General features: G+C 35.9%; 1 protein-coding gene across 1 annotated transcript in view; it reads right to left on the reverse strand.

Annotated features, from left to right (window-relative positions):
* The window catches only part of LOC114202186 (phospholipid-transporting ATPase ABCA3-like), a 176,902-nt gene that overhangs the window by 103,388 nt on the left and 52,970 nt on the right, over positions 1 to 20,544 (reverse strand). Inside the window, exons 13-16 of the mRNA XM_088020629.1 lie at positions 12,872 to 13,026; positions 12,477 to 12,632; positions 11,915 to 12,125; positions 2,466 to 2,616 (exon numbers count right to left, since the gene is read on the reverse strand). Of these exons, the coding sequence (XP_087876755.1) occupies positions 2,466 to 2,616; positions 11,915 to 12,125; positions 12,477 to 12,632; positions 12,872 to 13,026 (673 nt within the window). The remainder of the gene's footprint in view (positions 1 to 2,465; positions 2,617 to 11,914; positions 12,126 to 12,476; positions 12,633 to 12,871; positions 13,027 to 20,544) is intronic.

Here is a 20,544-nt window from a genome sequence, read left to right on the forward strand (position 1 = left end):
ATTGAATTTTAGCTGTCATTCTATTTTTTCATCTTTTGGATCTGTTGTCAGAATTTCATTTTTGAAACTTCCAAACAATCTTGAGGTTATGTTACAGAAATTTGCTTTTCTATATATCTTATATATATTCTATATAATGTTGGCCTGTGTCTAAATCTACCAAGATCCTTTCTTCTTTCCTGCCATGAAGTTCCCCATGATGTGGTAAATTTCCCATAAAATATCTGACTTTTTTTTCCCTTCAACCAACATTTTCTTGATTATCAGATTTAGGTTTACAGTATTAGTTTGTTTTAATTTCCCCCATCTTTTTCCCCCTCTCCCCGACCCCCCGTCTTTCTAAAAGGTAATTGTTGGCAACAAACCTCAGAGACCCATCAGGATACCTGCTTTCAGGTAAATGAAATATTTGTTGCATGTCTATACTTGAATTACTCTCTTTACCGTGTTATCTTGCTTAAACTTTGTACCAGGAATAACACATTTCCTCCTTTTAATTTGTAGGAGTTTCACAAAATGATATTTGTTTCTTTCTTCTATTGTCACCCACTGGTTTCCCTTTATATTTACAGCCTCTTATTTATGAATTTTAAGCATATAAATATTTCCTGATATGTAGCACTATTCTGGTAACTCTTTTATGTCTCTGCATATCACTTCCATTCACTCCACTCGCCATGCAACATTCTAAACTAAAGCTTCATTCCAACAAGTCTCAGCATTGTTTTACAGCAAGTTACATTACTGTTTTAAAATTTCAAGAGTACTTTCCTTGTGAGATACATTCAATGAATCAGAATACAGGTATATGTAATTAAAATAATTCTTTTCTGCCTCATTATTTATTCAGATTTGTAAATAAATCCATATGAGAACAATATCTTGCAAAAAGTCAGTGTTCAATTCCTAGTAGCTATGAAAATCTTAGCTGGAATGAAGATCACTAAGAATTCAACCATCATTTCATTTTTTTCATATTATATTCTGAAAAAAAAATAGATCCATAGCTATTTCTTTTTCTTAAAATTGTTTTTTCCATTTCTTAGTTTAAAATATCTCCCTATTGGGGTACCTGGGTGGCTCAGTCAGTTAAGTATCCAACTCTTAATCTCAGCTCAGGTCTTGATCTCAGGGTTGTGAGTTCAAACCCTGTGTTGGGCTCCATGCTGTGGAGCCTACTTAAAAAAAAAAAAAACCAACTTTTTTTTTTAAATAAAACCTCTCCCTGTTAGAAAAAAAACATTCTTCCCTCATTTCATGACTTTCAAGTTTATTCTGTAGTCTGTGCATCATTATATGGCCCAGTAATCTACAATTAGTTGTTCACCTCTTGGATCTTCTTCTTTTTTCTGTTCTCTAAGCCTAAGGGATTAGTAAGAATATATGGTAAACATCTTCTGCTTCCAAATATGAAAACATGATAAAATATGAAGATACTATAACTATGAAGATATGATAAAAGATGTCATCTGCTTCAGAATACTTTCATTTCTTGTTTTAGACATTATTTGAGAATGTCATTTGTGTCCATATGAATGAGGATAGGCAGATAGTGTGATAAGTTTAAGCAAGTGCTTTACCTTTATGTCTCCTTCAGAGAGACTCTGCAGCTTCACGTCAATCACAACTATCACAATGGGCCAAAGCACCCATCTGGTTCCCCACTTTTCTGAATGAGTCAACCACCATGGATCTGAGGATACATATCTAGAATTTTATTTCTAATTCTCCATGATATTTAATTCTCTCATTCCAGCTTATGGCTAGAATCTTGGTTCCATTCTGTTGCCTGATCACACTATTCCATGCTGCTACTTCTCAAGAACTTTCAGATTTACTAAATAAACAATGTTGTCATGATGCAGTTCCTTTTCCTCCTTTTTCTCCTTTTGACACATCCCTCTTTTTCCTAGAAAAGGGGGCATTAAAGTCCTTCATATTCTTCTGGAATATGACAACTGGCTTGACTTTAGGAAATGGTACAGCAACTACTTACTTATATATTAGAAGAAGATAAAAATATCATACTCTGAAAGTCACTGATGACTACACTTAGTTTCCATTTCCCTTTATTAGGATGATTATCTCAGGTAGAGTTATTATTCTTCATGACTGCCTTTGAGGAAAAACTTGGCTAGTGAGTGCAGTCAAACTGCCTATTTACTCTGAGTTCCTGTCACCTTGGCTTCAAGAGACACCACTAACGTCATTTTCATCTCATTATATTTCCATTTACTCCACTCACCAATTCTGACTCTACCAAAACATACCACCAGTTATAACCAATTAAAACCAGGAAGCTATAGCCAAGTGTGGCATCCTTCTTTTCAGTGCAAGTGACAGCAATGACTGGAATTTTGGCTTGTTAAATAAACTCTATTTGCTAAGCCTGAAGAAACCAGGAAAAGCAATAATTACATCTGGTTATCTAAACATCAATCATTTTACATTCTCTGGACTCATACCTGTGTGTGTACTCTTTGGGTAGAATAAAAGATACTTCATTATTAACATTCTTCTCCAAAGTGGCTGTTGGTATATGATACTGAAGCAATTTGCAGATTTCTTCAACATTACAGTGAGCTTCCTTCACCATGACAATGTGGTATCCCACACCTGAGAAAATCCATTTAGAAGAACAAATAAAACAAGTTTGTATTTCCAATATTCTTGGGAGACCATAGTTGGCTTTCCATAGTTTGGGTGAACTAGAAGATAAGGCATGTTAATCATATGACTATAAGTCTAAGAAGTCTACTAAATACTTCTTTTGTAATTTTATTCATTTTCTTAGGGACTGATAGAACAGAGATGGAAATAAAAGCTCTCTTATATGGCCTCTTGTTCTATTGACACTGAAATCTGAGAAGACAAAGTTAATGTTCATTAAACAGATATATATTTGGTCCTTATTATAGGTAAGGCAGTAAATTAATCAGATAAAAGTCCTTTCCTTCAGAGATCTGAGAAATCTTTCCAAAGTGCTCTTCACCTCCATCAGCTGCACTATACTAGTCTTGCAAAGCTGGAGGAAAGGGTAGGGAGGAGAAAAAAATGCCTCTAGGGCACTATAGAACTTTGTGGAAAACATTGCAGTGGTACTCTGATAGCTCTGGGCAGGACAAAAGAGCTGAGAGAAACACTTCTGGGGTACATCAGTCCTTCACTGCAATGGCCCTTTGAAGGTTAGAGAGAAGGCAGCAGGGTAGACAGAAAACCTTTAAGGTGAAGAAAATAGTGCAGAAATGGAAATCAAAGAGCATTTGTCAGATACAAAAAGCTGGGAACTGGACTAAAGCTTAAAGAGATCTCCATGGTCTCATTCATGTACAGATTCCAACCTCCGCTAAGACTAAAATTCTGATTCTATTACTAAAACATTTGAAGACAGTGATGGGGAGAATCTAAACAAAGGCGTAATACATCCCAGTATTTGCTCAAATATAGTTTATAGACTTAGTCTTCCATAACAGTGGCCTAAGAGACCAGGGTATACCATTTTCTGGGGATAATATCAACTACTTTAGACTCCACTATTATTTTATTCATAAATTTAATCATAAAAAATAACATAAAGAATAACAAAACATGCAAGGAAACTAGAAAATATAATGCTAAGTGTGATGGAAACAATTGAGAAGCAGACACAGAAATGTTTTCCAAACAAAGGAAAAGTATATCTCCAGAATATGACTCTATTAAATGGAGATCTACATACTTTACCTGACAGAATTTAAAATAACATCATAAAGATGCTCACCAAGGTCAGGATACCAACACATTAACAAAGTTAGAATTTCAACAAAGAAACAAAGTTTAAGAAGTACCAAAAAGAAGTTGCAGAGCTGAAGAATACAATAACTAAAATGAAAAATTCATTAGAGGGGTTCAAAAGTGGACTACATAAAGTGGACAAAAGGATAAGGTGACCTCAGAGTCAAGTCACTGGAAATTATTCACTCAGAAGAACAAAAAGAAAAAAATGAAAAAGAGTAAATAAAGCCCAAGAGACTTATGGTATCACTAAGTAGAGCAATATATACAACATGGGAGTCCCATAAGGGAGAGAGAGAGATGGAGAGAGAGAGAAGGGGAAGGAGGAAGAGGAGGAGGAGGAGGAACTAGAAAGTTTATTCAAAGAAATAATGGCTGAAAACTTCCCAACCAAGGAAAGGAAATGGACATTCAGAGTCACAAATACAAAGGATCTAAACAAGATGAATCCAAAGATATCTACAATAAGGCACATTAGAATCAAATAGTAAAAAGTCAAAGACAAAGAGAAGATTTTGAAAGCAGCCGAGAAAAGCAAGTTGTTACATACATGGGAATACTCACCAGACAACTAGCTGATTTTTCAGCAGAAACCTTGAAGGCTAGAGGAAATAATGAGATATATTCAAAGTGCTGAAGGAAAAAGTTACCAACCAAGAATACTCTACCTGGCAAAACTATCCTTGAAAAATGAAGGAGAAAAACATTCCATCCCATAGCAATGGAATACACATTCTTCTCTAGTGCCCATGGAACATTCTCCAGAATTGATCACATCCTAGGTCACAAATTAGGTCTCAACCGGTACCAAAAGATTGGGATCATTCCCTGCATATTTTCAGACCACAATGCTTTGAAACTAGAACTCAATCACAAGAGGAAAGTCGGAAAGAACTCAAATACGTGGAGGCTAAAGAGCATCCTACTAAAGAATGAATGGGTCAACCAGGAAATTAAAGAAGAATTAAAAAAATTCATGGAAACCAATGAAAATGAAAACACAACTGCCCCAAATCTTTGGGATACAGCAAAGGCAGTCCTGAGAGGAAAGGATATAGCAATACAAGCCTTTCTCAAGAAACAAGAAAGGTCTCAAATACACAACCTAACCCTACACCTAAAGGAGCTGGAGAAAGAACAGCAAAGAAAGCCTAAACCCAGCAGGAGAAGAGAAATCATAAAGATCAGAGCAGAAATCAATGAAATAGAAACCAAAAGAAGAGTAGAACAGATCAACGAAACTAGGAGCTGGTTCTTTGAAAGAATTCACAAGATTGATAAACCCCTGGTCAGACTGATCAAAAAGAAAAGAGAAATGACCCAAATCAACAAAATCATGAATGAAAGAGGAGAGATCACAACCAACACCAAAGAAATACAAACAAGTATAAGAACATATTATGAGCAACTCTATGCCAGCAAATTAGATAACCTGGAAGAAATGGGTGCATTCCTAGAGATGTATCAACTACCAAAATTGAACCAGGAAGAACTAGAAAACCTGAACAGACCTATAACCACGAAGGAAATTGAAGCAGTCATCAAAAATCTCCCAACAAACGAAAGCCCAGGGCCAGATGGCTTCCCAGGGGAATTCTATCAGACATTTAAAGAAGAATTAATACCTATTCTCCTGAAACTGTTCCAAAAATAGAAATGGAAGGAAAACTTCTATTTCCAAATTCATTTTATGAGGCCACCATGACCTTGATCCCAAAACCAGACAAAGACCCCATCCAAAAGGAGAATTACAGACCAATATCCTTGATGAACATGGATGCAAAAATTCTCACCAAAATACTAGCCAATAGGATCCAACAGTACATTAAAAGGATTATTCACCACGACCAAGTGGGATTTATCCCTGGGCTGCAAGGCTGGTTCAACATCCGCAAATCAATCAACGTGATACAATACATTAACAAAAGAAAGAACAAGAATCATATGATCCTCTCAATAGATGCAGAAAAAGCATTTGACAAAGTACAGCATCCTTTCTTGATCAAAACTCTTCAGAGTATAGGGATAGAGGGTACATACCTCAATATCATAAAAGCCATCTACGAAAAACCTACAGCGAAAATCATTCTCAATGGGGAAAAGCTGAGAACTTTTCCCCTAAGGTCAGGAACGCGGCAGGGATGTCCACTCTCACCACTGCTATTCAACATAGTATTAGAAGTCCTAGCCACAGCAATCAGACAACAAAAAGAAATCAAAGGCATCCAAATCGGCAAAGAGGAAGTCAAACTCTCACTCTGCAGATGATATGATACTGTATGTGGAAAACCCAAAAGACTCCACCCCAAAACTGCTAGAACTCATACAGGAATTCAGTCAAGTAGCAGGCTATAAAATCAATGCACAGAAATCAGTGGCATTCCTATACACCAACAGCAAGACAGAAGAGAGACAAATCAAGGAGTCGATCCCATTTACAATTGCACCCAAAACCATTAGATACCTAGGAATAAATCTAACCAAAGAGGCAAAGGATCTGTACTCAGAAAACTATGAAATACTCAGGAAAGAAATGGAAGAAGACACAAAGAAATGGAAAAACGTTCCATGCTCATGGATTGGAAGAACCAACATTGTGAAGATGTCAATGCTACCTAGAGCAATCTACACATTCAATGCAATCCCCATCAAAATACCATCCACTTTTTTCAAAGAAATGGAACAAATAATCCTAAAATTTGTATGGAACCAGAAGAGACCCCGAATAGCCAGAGGAATACTGAAAAAGAAAAGCAAAGCTGGCGGCATCACAATTCCGGACTTCCAGCTCTATTACAAAGCTGTCATCATGAAGACAGTATGGTACTGGCACAAAAACAGACACATAGATCAATGGAACAGAATCGAGAGCCCAGAAATGGACCCTCAACTCTATGGTCAACTTATCTTTGACAAAGCAGGAAAGAATGTCCAGTGGAAAAAAGACAATCTCTTCAACAAATGGTGTTGGGAAAATTGGACAGCCACATGCAGAAGAATGAAACTGGGCCATTTCCTTACACCACACACAAAAATAGACTCCAAATGGTTGAAAGACCTAAACGTGAGACAGGAGTCCATCCAAATCCTAAAGGAGAACACAGGTAGCAACGTCTTCGACCTCAGCCGCAGCAACTTCTTCCTAGAAACATCACCAAAGGCACAGGAAGCCAGGGCAAAAATGAAGTATTGGGATTTCATCAAGATAAAAAGCTTTTGCACAGCCAAAGAAACAGTCCACAAAACCAAAAGACAACCGACAGAATGGGAGAAAATATTTGCAAATGACATATCAGATAAAGGGCTAGTATCCAAAATCTATAAAGAACTTATCCAACTCAACACCCAAAGAACAAATAATCCAATCAAGAAATGGGCAGAAGACATGAACAGACATTTTTCCAAAGAAGACATCCAAATGGCCAACAGACACAGGAAAAAGTGCTCAACATCGCTCGGCATCAGGGAAATCGAAATCAAAACCTCAATGAGATACCACCTCACACCCGTCAGAATGGTAAAATTAACAAGTCAGGGAACGACAGATGTTGGCGGGGATGTGGAGAAAGGGGAACCCTCCTACACTGTTGGTGGGAATGCAAGCTGGTGTAACCCCTCTGGAAAACAGTATGGAGGTTCCTCAAACAGTTGAAATTAGAGCTACCATTCGATCCAGCAATTGCACTTCTGGGTATTTACCCCAAAGATACAAATGTAGGGACCCGAAGGGGTACGTGCCCCCCAATGTTTATAGCAGCAATGTCCACAATAGCCAAACTGTGGAAAGAGCCAAGATGTCCATCGACAGATGAATGGATAAAGAAGAGGTGGTATATGTACACAATGGAATATTATGCAGCCATCAAAAGGAATGAGATCTTGCCATTTGCAACGACTTGGATGGAACTGGAGGGTGTTATGCTGAGTGAAATAAGTCAATCAGAGAAAGACATGTATCATATGACCTCACTGATATGAGGAATTCTTAATCTCAGGAACAAACTGAGTGTTACTGGAGTGGTTGGGGGTGGGAGGGATAGGGTGGCTGGGTGATAGACATTGGGGAGGGTATGTGCTACGGTGAGTGCTGTGAATTGTGCAAGACTGTTGAATCACAGATCTGTACTTCTGAAATAAATAACGCAACATATTTTAAGAAAAAAGAAAAAGAAGAAGATAGCAGGAGAGGAAGAATGAAGGGGAGTAAGTCAGAGGGGGAGACGAACCATGAGAGATGATGGACTCTGAAAAACAAACTGAGGGTTCTAGAGGGGAGGAGGGTGGGGGGATGGGTTAGCCTACTGATGGGTATTGAGGAGGGCACATTCTGCATGGAGCACTGGGTGTTATGAACAAACAATGAATCATGGAACACTACATCAAAAACAAATGATGTAATATATGGTAATTAACATAATAAAAAAATTTTAAAAAAATGAAGAAGAAAGACTTTCCTAGATAAACAAAAGCTGAGAAAATTCATTACTACTAGATCTGCATTCTAAGAAATGGCAAAGGGAGTTCTTCAAATTGGAAAGTATGGTTAAAAAGAAAAAAGGATGCTAACTGGTAATATAAAATCATATGAAAGTATAAATCTCACAGAAATTGGTAAATACACAAATACAGAATAATGTATATTGTAATGATGGTGGGTAAGCTTTTAATCCTACTATAAAAGTTAAAAGAATTAAAAAAAATATACAATATCTAAAATATATACAAATATAAAAGTATTAAAAAATAACTAAAATGTGTTATATTATTACTAAAACATGCAACTAAAAATAAAGATAAATAAACAATACAAATATACATAAATGTGGCATCAATAACTAAAGTGTTGTGGGGTAAAGAGAACAGTGTTTTGTATACAATGGAGTTTATCAGCTTATAATATAGTTATATTTTATGTGAGTCCCATGACAACCACAAAGAAAATGTCTAGAAATTACACAAAAGAAAGAAATCAAAGCATATCAATACAAAAATCAGTAAAAAGGAAATGAAGATAGCAAGACAGGAAAAGAGGGACACAAGAAGTATAAGACAAACAGAACACGAGTAACAAAGTAGTACTTCCCTATCAAAATCTATATTAAATATAAACAAACTCTTCAATCAAAAGACAGAACTGAATAGATGAAAAAAAAAGTAAGATCCACTCTTATAAGAAAACACTGGGTAAAAGCTTCTTGATATGATGTTTTTTGGATATGAAACAAATACACAGCAAAGAAAATAAAAAATAGATAAGTGTGGTAATTAACATAACAATAAAAAATTAAAAAAAATAGACAAGTGTGACCACAACAAACTAAAAAGATTCTGGGGGCGCCTGGGTGGCTTAGTTAGTTAAGCATCCAATTCTTGGTTTCGGCTTAGGTCAGGAGCTCATGGTCGTGGGACTGAGCCCTGAGTCAGGCTCTGTGCTCAGTGGAGAGTCTGTTTGAAGATTCTCTCCCTCTGCACCTCCCTCCATTCACTAGCTCTCTCTCTCACTCTTTAAAATAAATCAATAAATCTTTTTGGATCACTACATCAAAAACTAATGATGTATTGTATGGTGACCAACATAACATAATAAAATAAAATAAAACTAAAAAAAGAAATTAAAAAATAAAAATATTCTGTATGGCAAAGGAAACAATCAACAAAATGGAAAGGCAACCTACAGAATAAAAGAAAATGCTTGCGAACCAAAAATTCCTAGGAGACAACACAGGAAGTAATCTCTTTGACATTGACTATAGAAACATTTTTCTAGATAGGTCTCCTGGCAAGGGAAACAAAAGCAAAATTAAACTATTGAGACTACATCAATACTAGCTTTTGCGCAGTGAAGGAAATGTCAACAAAACAAAAAGCACCATGAGTGGGAGAAGATATTTGCAAATGATATCCAATAAAGGGTTAATATCCACAATAGACAAATAAATTATACAACTCAACACCAAAAAACAAATAATCAATTTAAAAATGGGCAGAAGACTTGAAAAGACATTTCTCCAAAGACATATAGATGGCTAATTGACACATGAAAAGATGCTCAACGTTACTCATTATCAGGGAAATAGAAATCAAAACCACAAGGAGATATCACCTCACACCTGTCAGAACGGCTAAAACCACATCTTCTTTATCCATTCAACTGTTGAAGGGCACCTCGGCTCCTTCCACAGTTTGGCTATTTTGGACATTGCTGCTATGAACACTGGGGTGCATGTGCCCCTTCTTTTCATTACATCTGTATCTTTGAGGTAAATACCTGGTAGTGTAATTGCTGGGTCATGGGGTAGCTCTATTTTTAACTTCTTGAGGAATCTACATACTGTTTTCCAGAGTGATGGTATCAGCTTACATTCCCACCCACAGTGTAAGAGGGTTTCCCTTTCTCCACATCCTTGCCAACATTCGTTTTTTCCTGTCTTGTTAATTTTTGTCATTCTAACTGGTGTAAGGTGGTATCTCATTGTGGTTTTGATTTGAATTTCCCTGATGGCTAGTGATGTTGAACACTTTTTCACGTGTCTGTTAGCCATTTGTATGTCTTCTCTGGAGAAGTGTCTGTTTGTGTCTTCTGCCCATGTATTGACTGGGTTGTTTGTTTTTCATGTTGAGTTTGAGAAGTTCTTTATAGATCTTGGATACCAGCCCTTTATCTGTAATGTCATTTACAAATATCTTCTCTCATTTCGTAGGTTGCCTCTTAATTTTGTTGACTAGTTCCTCTGCAGTACGTATATACAATGGAATATTATTCAGCCATCAGAAAGGATGAATATCCACCATTTGCTTCAACATGGATGGAACTGGAGGGGATTATGCTAAGTGAAAGAAGTCAAGCAGAAAAAGACAATTATCATATGGTTTCACTCATATATGGAACATAAGCAATAGCACAGAGGACCATAGGTGAAGGGAGGGAAATCAGAGAGGGAGATGAACCATGAGAGACCATGGAACCTGGGAAAAAAAACTGAGGGTTTCAAAGGAGAGGAGGTGTGGGGGGAGTAACAGGGTGATGCGTATTAATGAGGGCACGTTTTGTGATGAGCACTGGGTTATATGTAACTAATGAATCATTGAACACTAACATCAAAAACTAATGATGTACTATACAGTGGCTAACTGAACATAACAATAATAAAAAAAAAAGAATGGCTAAAACCAGTAATACAAGAAACAACAAGTGATGGTGAGGATATGGAGAAAAAAGAACCCTCTTGCACTGTTGGTAGAAATGGAAACTGATGCTACCACTGTGGAAAGCAGTGTGGAGGTTCCTCAAAAAATTAAAAATAGAACTACAGTAATTCTGCTACTGGGCATTTACTCAAAGAACACAACCATGCCAATTCAAAAAGATATGCACCCCTATGTCTATTGCAGCATTATTTACCAGAGCCAAGTTATGGAAGCAACCTAAGTGTCCACCCACTGATGTACAAATAAAGACGATGTGGTAAATATATAGAATGGAATATTACTTAGCCATAAAAAATGAAATCTTGCCATTTGTAACAACATGGATGGACCTAGAGGGTGTCATGCTAAGTGAAATAAATCAGACAAAGACAAATACCAAATAATTTCACTTACATGTAGAATCTAAAAAACAAAAAAAGTAGACAAAACAGACTCAAAGATACAAGGAACAGACTGTCAGTTACCAGAAACAGAAGGGGTTGGAAGTCAAGCAAAGGGGCAAAGGGGATTAAGAGGAATAAACTTCTGGTTACAAAATAAATAAGCAATGAGGATATAATATGCAGCATGGGGAATACAGTCAATAATATTGTAATAACTTTGTATGGTTACAGATGGTACCGAGACTTATCATGGGGATCATTTTGTAATGTATAAAATACTGAATCACTAGGATGTACACCTGAAAATAATAGGACAGTGTATGTCAATTACACTTCCATATTAAAAATAAACTATGACCACTACTTCAAAGGGCTCATAGCTGAGCCCCAAATAAAAGGATAGAGGAAATCACAGAAGTTTTGGGGAGATAGACAAAAAATTATGGAAATTATATTAGAATAATATTCCTAAGACGTCAGTATCCATGAAGATTATGTTTGAAGAATATTAAGATATCAATATCCAAAAAATAATCAAAGGGAGAGACCATATATTTTTTTCAGGAAAACTGAAGAGCCACAGCACCGCAGGGATCCGTTGACCATGATGGCTATGCGGTCACCCAGGAAGTCAGCTTCATCCATGTAGTGGGTGGTCAATAAGATGGTACGATCCTGTTTATACTGCTGAAGGACATCCCAGGTGGCCCTCCTTGAGGCTGGGTCCATGCCAGATGTTGGTTCATCAAGTATCACCACCTAAAGACCAGAAGAACAATTTTATAACCATTAAACATTATGTACTAGTGTCACTAAGGTCACTAAGTGTCACTTATGGGGCTTATTCTGGTTTTGCTTTTTCAGTCACTTGTTCAGTTAAGCTAACAAGTTTAGCCTAAAACTGAATTAGGAATGCTAGAATAATTCCAAACCTTGACAAATTTATTACAATAATTTGATAATGTGAATTCCATATGGGATTAATTTGTAAGGTTCTTTTTACAGTGTTAGATCCTTATCAGCTCTCAGGTTTCTGTTGGCTGATCTTTTTAGACCAGCTTTGGTGGGGATCCATTTTTAGTGTTCCCCCCCTTTTTTTTTTTTTTTTACCTTGGAGCCCCCTATAAGTGCTATGATCATGGAGAGTCTGCGCTTCATTCCTCCACTCAGTGAACATGAAAATTCATTACGCTTATCTAGCAGGTTAAAAGCAGCCAGCATATGATCAGTTTCCATAAGACGTGTCTTTTGAGGTACTCCTTTTACCTAGAAAGAGAAACCAGTTTACATGGTGCTTCCAGCTTTTTCCTTAGAAACACTTTAAACAAGCCTTTTCTTATATGTTTTCTATATTGTCTTCTTCCCTTAGCCTGTCTTTACGTTTAAAGGAGAATTCATCAAAAATCAGTTTTTGAACTTTCTAAGAATAAGGATATTGATATTTGGTAATCTACCTGAAGTACATCAATAGAGTGGGAAAAAGGAACATATCTTTTTTGGCTTACCACACAATAGAAATAAAGGTGTTCTGACACGGTCAAGTAATTAAACAACAAATTTTGTTGGGGACACAAGCCCAAGCTTTTCCTGATCTGGACCATCTGCTGTGAGATGTCATATCCATTAATATAGGCCTCACCACTGGTAGCAGGATAGAGACCTAGGGATCAAGCAGAAGATGTAACAATACCTTAGCTTTCATGAGGGAACATGACAACAAACTTTTCATTAAAACCTTAAATTTGAAATCTATATATGGATTATTCATTAGAATTAGCAATATCTCTCAGAAGAAAATTCCAAAAAATACCAATTGTTATATTTTGAGGTGATGAGATTAAAAATAATTTTTTATTTGATTAACTGCATGTTCTAATATTCAATGAGTATGAATGAGTACAAATCACTCAGCTATATAAAAACACTAAAGAGTTTGTTATATTGGAACTTAACAGCATTGCCATCAGCCACTTGACAACATTTATGAATTATATTATTTTTTCAAAAAAGTTTATTTTATTTTATTTTATTATGTTATGTTAGTCACCATACAGTACATCATTAGTTTTTGATGTAGTGCTCCATGATTGTTTTCGTGTAACACCCAGTGCTCCATGCAATACGTGCCCTCTTTAATACCCATCACTGGGCTAACCCATCCCCCCACCCCGCAAAAAACCTTCAGTTTGTTTCTCAGAGTCCATAGTCTCTCATGGTTCATCTCCCCCCCTTCATTTTGTCCTTCCTCCTCCTAATGTCCTCCATGCTATTCCATATGTTCCACAAATAAGTGAAACCATATGATAATTGACTTTCTCTGCTTGACTTATTTCACTTAGCATAATCCCTTCCAGTCCCATCCATGTTGATGTAAAAGTTGGGTATTCATCCTTTCTGATGGCTGAGTAATATTGCATTATTTATATATGAATTATGTTATGAATTGTACACTGACCTAGACTGTGGTAAACTTTTAATTAAAACTTGAAAACCCAGATAATAAATCTGTCATCCTTGAAGAATTTAAATTCTAGTCAGGGGAGGTAACACATAGTAACCTAAAATAGTTTCAAAATATTTATATAATTTTTATCCATAGCTCTCATAATTATTGGTTAAGTTTAAAGAAGAAAGTATCATTTAAATCCAGTAACTCATTAATCCTACTTTACACTTGCTGTGGTAAGAATTAAGTATTGTATAGAATTGCAAAATCCCTATGTTGTACACCTGAAACTAATATAACATTGTATGTCAGGTATACTTCAATATTATAAAAAAAGAAAACATGACCAAGAGGATAAGTGTGTTCACAAATATCCAACATGTCTCAAATTATCCCTGTTGTGCTGCAGTCCCCTCCATCATGATGTTTATTCCAGAGGTTTTCATTTTTAACAATGTAATCTAATTTAAATGCATTGAAATGAGACTGTTTAGCTGATCACCCCCTTTGACTTATTTCTGTAGTGGACCTTTCCTTTCTGATTTTAGTGATTTGAATCTTCTCTCTCTCTTTTTTTTTCCTTGGTCAGTATAGCTAAAGGTTTGTCACTTTCATTGATCTTTTCAAAGAACTAACGTTTGGTTTCATTAATTCCCTTATTTCCTTCTTTCTTTGGATTTAGCTGGCTGTCTTAAGTAGACAGATTGTTTATTTGAGAACTTTTTAATGTAGGAATTTACAGCTATAAATTTCCCTCTAAGCACTGCTTTAGCTGCATCTCATTAGTTTTGTGTGTTATGTCATTTTCATTCATGTCAAATATTTCCTAATTTTCTTTGTGATTTTTTCTTTCACCATTAGTATTTAGAAGTATGTTGTTTAATTTCCACAAATATGTGAATTTCTCATTTCTTCCTGTTGTAAATTTATAATTTCACTCCATTGTATTCAGAAACTACACTGTGTAATTTCAATCTTTTAAATTCATTCAGGCTTTTTTTGTGGCCTAATGTATACTCTGTCATACAGAGTATTCTACATGTGGTTGAGAAAAACATAGATTTTGCTATTAGATGAAATGTGTATAGATACTTATGAGATCTATTGTGTGTAATATTTTTCAAGTCATCTATTTATCTGTTGATATTCTGCCTACTTGCTATATCTTTCATTGAAAGTGGGATACTGAAATCTACAATTATTATTTTTCCATTGTCTATTTCTGCCTTAAATTCTGACAGTTTTTGCTTCACATATGCGGGAACTTTGTTGTTAGGTGCATATATATTTATAATTGTTACAACTTCATACTAAATTGACCCCTTTATCATTATAAAATATCCTTCTCTATTTCTAGCAACACTTTGTTTTAAAGTCTATTTTGTCTGATATTTGCATAGCTACTGCAGCTTTACTTTGGTTGCATTTTGTGTATTCTTTACATCTTTTTACTTTCCAACTATTTGTATCTTTGAATCTAAAATGTGTCTCCTGTACAGAGCATAGAGCTGGATATCTTATTTTAAAACATCTGACAATCTGCCTTTTATATGGATTGTTTAATCCACTAACAATATTATTATCAATATAGCCGGGTTTATGTTTGCCATTTTGATTTTTTGTTGATGCCTCATGTAATTTTTGTTACTCTATTTATTGCTTTCTTTTGCATTGACTATTTTCTAGTGTAACATTTAAATTCCTTTAATGATTTTTTCACTATATATATTTTTGACTTATTTTCTTAGTAGTTGCTCTGAGCCTTACTATACACAATTTAATTACCAGGTCAACTTCAGATTTATATTAACTTAATTCTAGAGAGCTGATATAGTTTTGTTCCCTCTTCTCTATTTTTGTGCTACTATTGTTATACACATTTTATCTACATGTGTTATGATTCCAAAAATACACTGTTATAATTAATACTTATATAATTTTACACCTATTACAGAAGTGGATAAAGGAGAGCAAGCATGTAATTATAGTTTGTTAAACTTACTTCTTATTTAGCATTTTTGGTCCTCTTCATTTGTTCCTATGGATTTGCATTCCCATCTAGTATCATTTCTTACTCTATTACAACTTTGTTCCCATCCACTTCCTTTATGTTATTATTGTCAGATTTATTACTTTTCTGTATTACAGGCCTAACATTGTAATTATATAAATAGTTTTATACAATTTCTTTTGAAATTAGTTAAAAGAAAAAGTGATATGTATTGATACTGTCTTTTATAATTACATAATTAACTTAAAAAAATTTTTTATTAACATATAATGTATTATTTGTTTCAGGGGTACAGGTCTGTGATTCATCAGTCTTACACAATTCACAGAGCTCACCATAGTACATACCCTCCCCAATGTCCATCACCTAGCCACCCCATCCCTCCCGCCCCCCTCCCCTCCAGCAACCCTCAAATTGTCTCCTGAGATTAAGAGTCTCTTATGGTTTGTCTCCCTCTCTGGTTTCGTCTTGTTTCATTTTTCCCACCCTTCCCCTATGATCCTCTGTTTTGTTTCTCAAATCCTCGTATCAGTGAGATCATATGATACTTATCTTCCTCTGATTGACTTATTTCACTCAGCATAATACCCTCTAGTTCCACCACGTCATTGCAAATGGCAAGATTTCATTTTTTGATGGCTGCATAATATTCCATTGTGTATATATATATATATATATATATATATATATATATGTACCACATCTTCTCATATCCATTCGTCTATTGATGGACATCTAGGCTCTTTCCATAGTTTGGCTATTGTGGACATTGCTGCTATAAACATTGGGGTGCACATACCCCTTTGGATCACTACATTTGTATCTTTGGGGTATATAACCAGTAGTGCAATTGCTGGGTGGTAGGGTAGCTCTATTTTCAGCTTTTTGAAGAACCCCCATACTGTTTTCTAGAGTGGCTTCACCAGCTTGCATTCCCACCAACAGTGTAGGAGGGTTCCCCTTTCTCTGCGTCCTCACCAACATCTGTCGTTTTCTGATTTGTTAATTTTAGCCATTCTGACTGGTGTGAGGTGGTGTCTCATTGAGGTTTTGATTTGGATTTCCCTGGTGCCGAGTGATGTTGAGCACTTTTTCATGTGTCTTTTAGCCATTTGGATGTCTTCTTTGCAGAAATGTCTGTTCATGTCTTCTGCCCATTTCTCGATTGGATTATTTGTTCTTTTGGTGTTGAGTTTGATAAGTTCTTTATAGATCTTGGATATCAGCCCTTTATCTGTAGTGTCACTTGCAAATATCTTCTCCCATTCTGTTGGTTGTCTTTTGGTTTTGTTGACTGTTTCCTTTGCTGTGCAAAAGCTTTTTATCTTGATGATGTCCCAAGAGTTCATTTTTGCCCTGGCTTCCCTTGCCTTTGGCGATGTGTCTAGAAAGAAGTTGCTGTGGCTGAGGTCGAAGAGGTTGCTGCCTGTGTTCTCCTCTAGGATGTTGATGGACTCCTGTCTCACATTTAGGTCTTTCAACCATTTGGAGTCTATTTTTGTGTGTGGTGTAAGGAAATGGTCCAGTTTCATTCTTCTGCATGTGGCTGTCCAATTTTCCCAACACCATTTGTTGAAGAGACTTTTTTCCATTGGACATTCTTTCCTGCTTTGTCGAAGATTAGTTTGACCATAGTGTTGAGGGTCCATTTCTGGGCTCTCTGTTCTGTTCCATTGATCTATGTGTCTGTTTTTGTGCCAGTACCATACTGTCTTGATGATTACAGCTTTGTAATAGAGCTTGCAGTCTGGAATTGTGATGCCACAAGCTTTGCTTTTCTTTTTCAACATTCCTCTGGTTATTCAGGGTCTTTTCTGGTTCCATACAAATTTTAGGATTATTTCTTCCATTTCTTTGAAAAAAGTGGATGGTGTTTTGATAGGGATTGCATTAAATGTGTAGATTGCTCTAGGTAGCATTGACATTTTAACAATATTTGTTCTTCCAATCCATGAGCATGGAAAGTTTTTCCATTTCTTTGTGTCTTCCTCAATTTCTTTCATGAGTTTTCTGAGTACAGATTCTTTGCCTCTTTGGTTAGATTTATTCCTAGGTATCTTATGGTTTTGGGTGCTATTGTAAATGGGATCAACTCCTTAATTTCTCTTTCTTCTGTCTTGTTGTTGGTATATACAAATGCCACTGATTTCTGTGGACCAATTTTATATCCTGCCACTTTACTGAATTCCTGTATGAGTTCTAGCAGTTTTGGGGTGGAGTCTTTTGGGTTTTCCACATAAAGTATCATATCATCTGCAAAGAGTGAGAGTTTGACTTCTTTGCCGATTCGGATGCCTTTGATTTCTTTTTGTTGCCTGATTGCTGAGGCTAGGACTTCTAGTACTATGTTAAATAGCAGTGGTGATAGTAGGCATCCCTGCCGTGTTCCTGGGGAAACACGGAAAATCTCTCAGTTTTTCTGCATTGAGAATGACATTTGCTGTGGGTTTTTCATAGATGGCTTTTATGATATTGAGGTATGTACCCTCTATCCCTATACTCTGAAGAGTTTTGATCAAGAAAGGATGCTGTTCTTTGTCAAATGATTTTTCTGCATCTATTGAGAGGATCATACGGTTCTTGTCCTTTCTTTTATTAATGTATTGTATCACACTGATTTGTGGATGTTGAACCAACCTTGCAGCCCAGGAATAAATCCCACTTGGTCGTGGTGAACATAATTAACTTTGATATGTCATCTGTGTTATATATGTATCTGTGTGTGTGCATGCATGCATGTGTTCAGATTTCCATCTCAGCTTACTGCTTTTAGCCCAAAGAACTTTTTAAAGGTAGGTGTGTTAGGAATGAATTCTGTCAGGTTTGTTTATCTGGGAATGTGTTATTTCATGTTAATTTCTGATACCTAGAGATGAGACTCTCAGCTGACAGTTTTTTCTTTCAGCACATCGTTCTTTAAAAAAAAAATTTTTTTTGTAACTGGAAGTTAGTACCTGTTAATCCCCATCACTGATTTTGCCCATCTCCCCCGCCACCTACCTTCCCCCTGGCAACCACCATTTTGTTCTCTGTACTTAGAGTGTTTCTTTGTTTTTGTTTCTTCAAGTCAACATATAAGTGAAATCATAAAGTATTTGCTTTTCTCTGTCTATTTCACTTAGCACAAAGCCTCTAGTTATATCCATGTTGTTGCAAATGACAACACAATACACACACACCCCACATATATATACACATTATATACACCACATACATACATACAACACATATATATATACCACATACATATATATGCACTATATATACATATATCACATCTTATCCATTCATGTGTTGATGGACACTAGGGTTGCTTCTATTTCTTAGTTGTTGTTAATAATGCTGCAGTAAATGTAGAGGTACATGTATCTTTTAGAATTACTGTTTTCATTTTCTTTGGGTAAATTCCCAGTAGTGAAATTACTGGATCATATGGTATTTCTGTTTTTAATTTTTTGAGGAAATTCCATACGATTTTCCACAGTGGCTGCACCAATTTACATTCCCACCAATAGTGCATGAGGGTTCCCTTTACCCACATTCTCCCTAACATGTGTTATTTCTTGTCCTTTTGACACTAACCATTCTGACTGGTGTGCGGTGATATCTCATTGTGGTTTTGATTTGCATTTACCTGATAATGACTGATGTTGAGCATCTTTTTTTTTTTTTTAAAGATTTTATTTATTTTAGAGAGAGAGAGAGCATGAGAGTGGGATGAGGAGCAATGGGAGAAGCAGACTCCCTGCCAAGCAGGGAATCCAACATAGGGCTCAATCCCAGGACCCTGGGATCATGACCTGAGCCGAAGGCAGATGCTTAGCTGACTGAGCCACCCAGGTGTCCCTTGAGCATCTTTTCATATGTCTATTGGCCATCTATATGTCTTTGAAAAAATATATATTTAGGTCCTCTGCCCATTTTTTAATCAGATTGTTTCCTTTTTTTGGTGTTGAGTTGTAGGAGTTCTTTTCATATTTTGGATATTAACCCCTTATTGGATATATAATTTGCAAATATACTCTTCCATTCAGTCTGTCTCTCTTTTGTGTTTGCTGATTTTTTCAGTGATATACATATGGATTTCTTTCTCTTTATTCTTTGCACATTTATGAGTGGTTTTTGATATATGGTTACCATTAGGCTTGTATATAACCACTTCTGATATAGCAGTTTATATTAAGTTGATGACTGTCCAAATTTGAACCCATTCTTTTTTCCTCTCCTCCCCATGTTTTAGGCATATGTTGTTATATTCTATATTATTTTATTTTGTGAGTTCCTTGACTGGTTTATTATAGAAATATTCATTTTTACTGCTTTTGTGTTTCCTACCTTCATACTGTCATTTTTGGTCTTTCCTTTCCACTTTTTAAAGTCCCCTTTAATATTTCTTGCTGGGTTGGTTTAGTGGTCATGAACTTCTTTAGTTTTTTGTGTGTCTGGGAATCTTTTTCTCTCTCCTTCTATTCTGAATGATAGCCTTGCTGGATAGAAGTATTCTTGGCTGCAGATTTTTCCCAGTCAGCATTCTTCTAGTTTGCAAAATTTGTGCTGAAAAATCTCCTGCTAGTCTTATGGGTTTTCCCTTGTAAGTTACAGTTTCCTTTTGTCTTGCTGCTTTAAAATTTTTTTCTTTATTATTATATTTTGCCAATTTTAATTAATATCTTAGTGTGGATCTGCTTTTGTTGATTTTGATGGGGGTTCTATGTGCCTCC

The sequence above is a fragment of the Eumetopias jubatus genome, unplaced genomic scaffold (genome assembly GCF_037043125.1).
Source record: "Eumetopias jubatus isolate StellerSeaLion01/CBP00866 unplaced genomic scaffold, mEumJub1_p1.0 scaffold_91, whole genome shotgun sequence".
Taxonomy (NCBI): domain Eukaryota; kingdom Metazoa; phylum Chordata; class Mammalia; order Carnivora; family Otariidae; genus Eumetopias; species Eumetopias jubatus.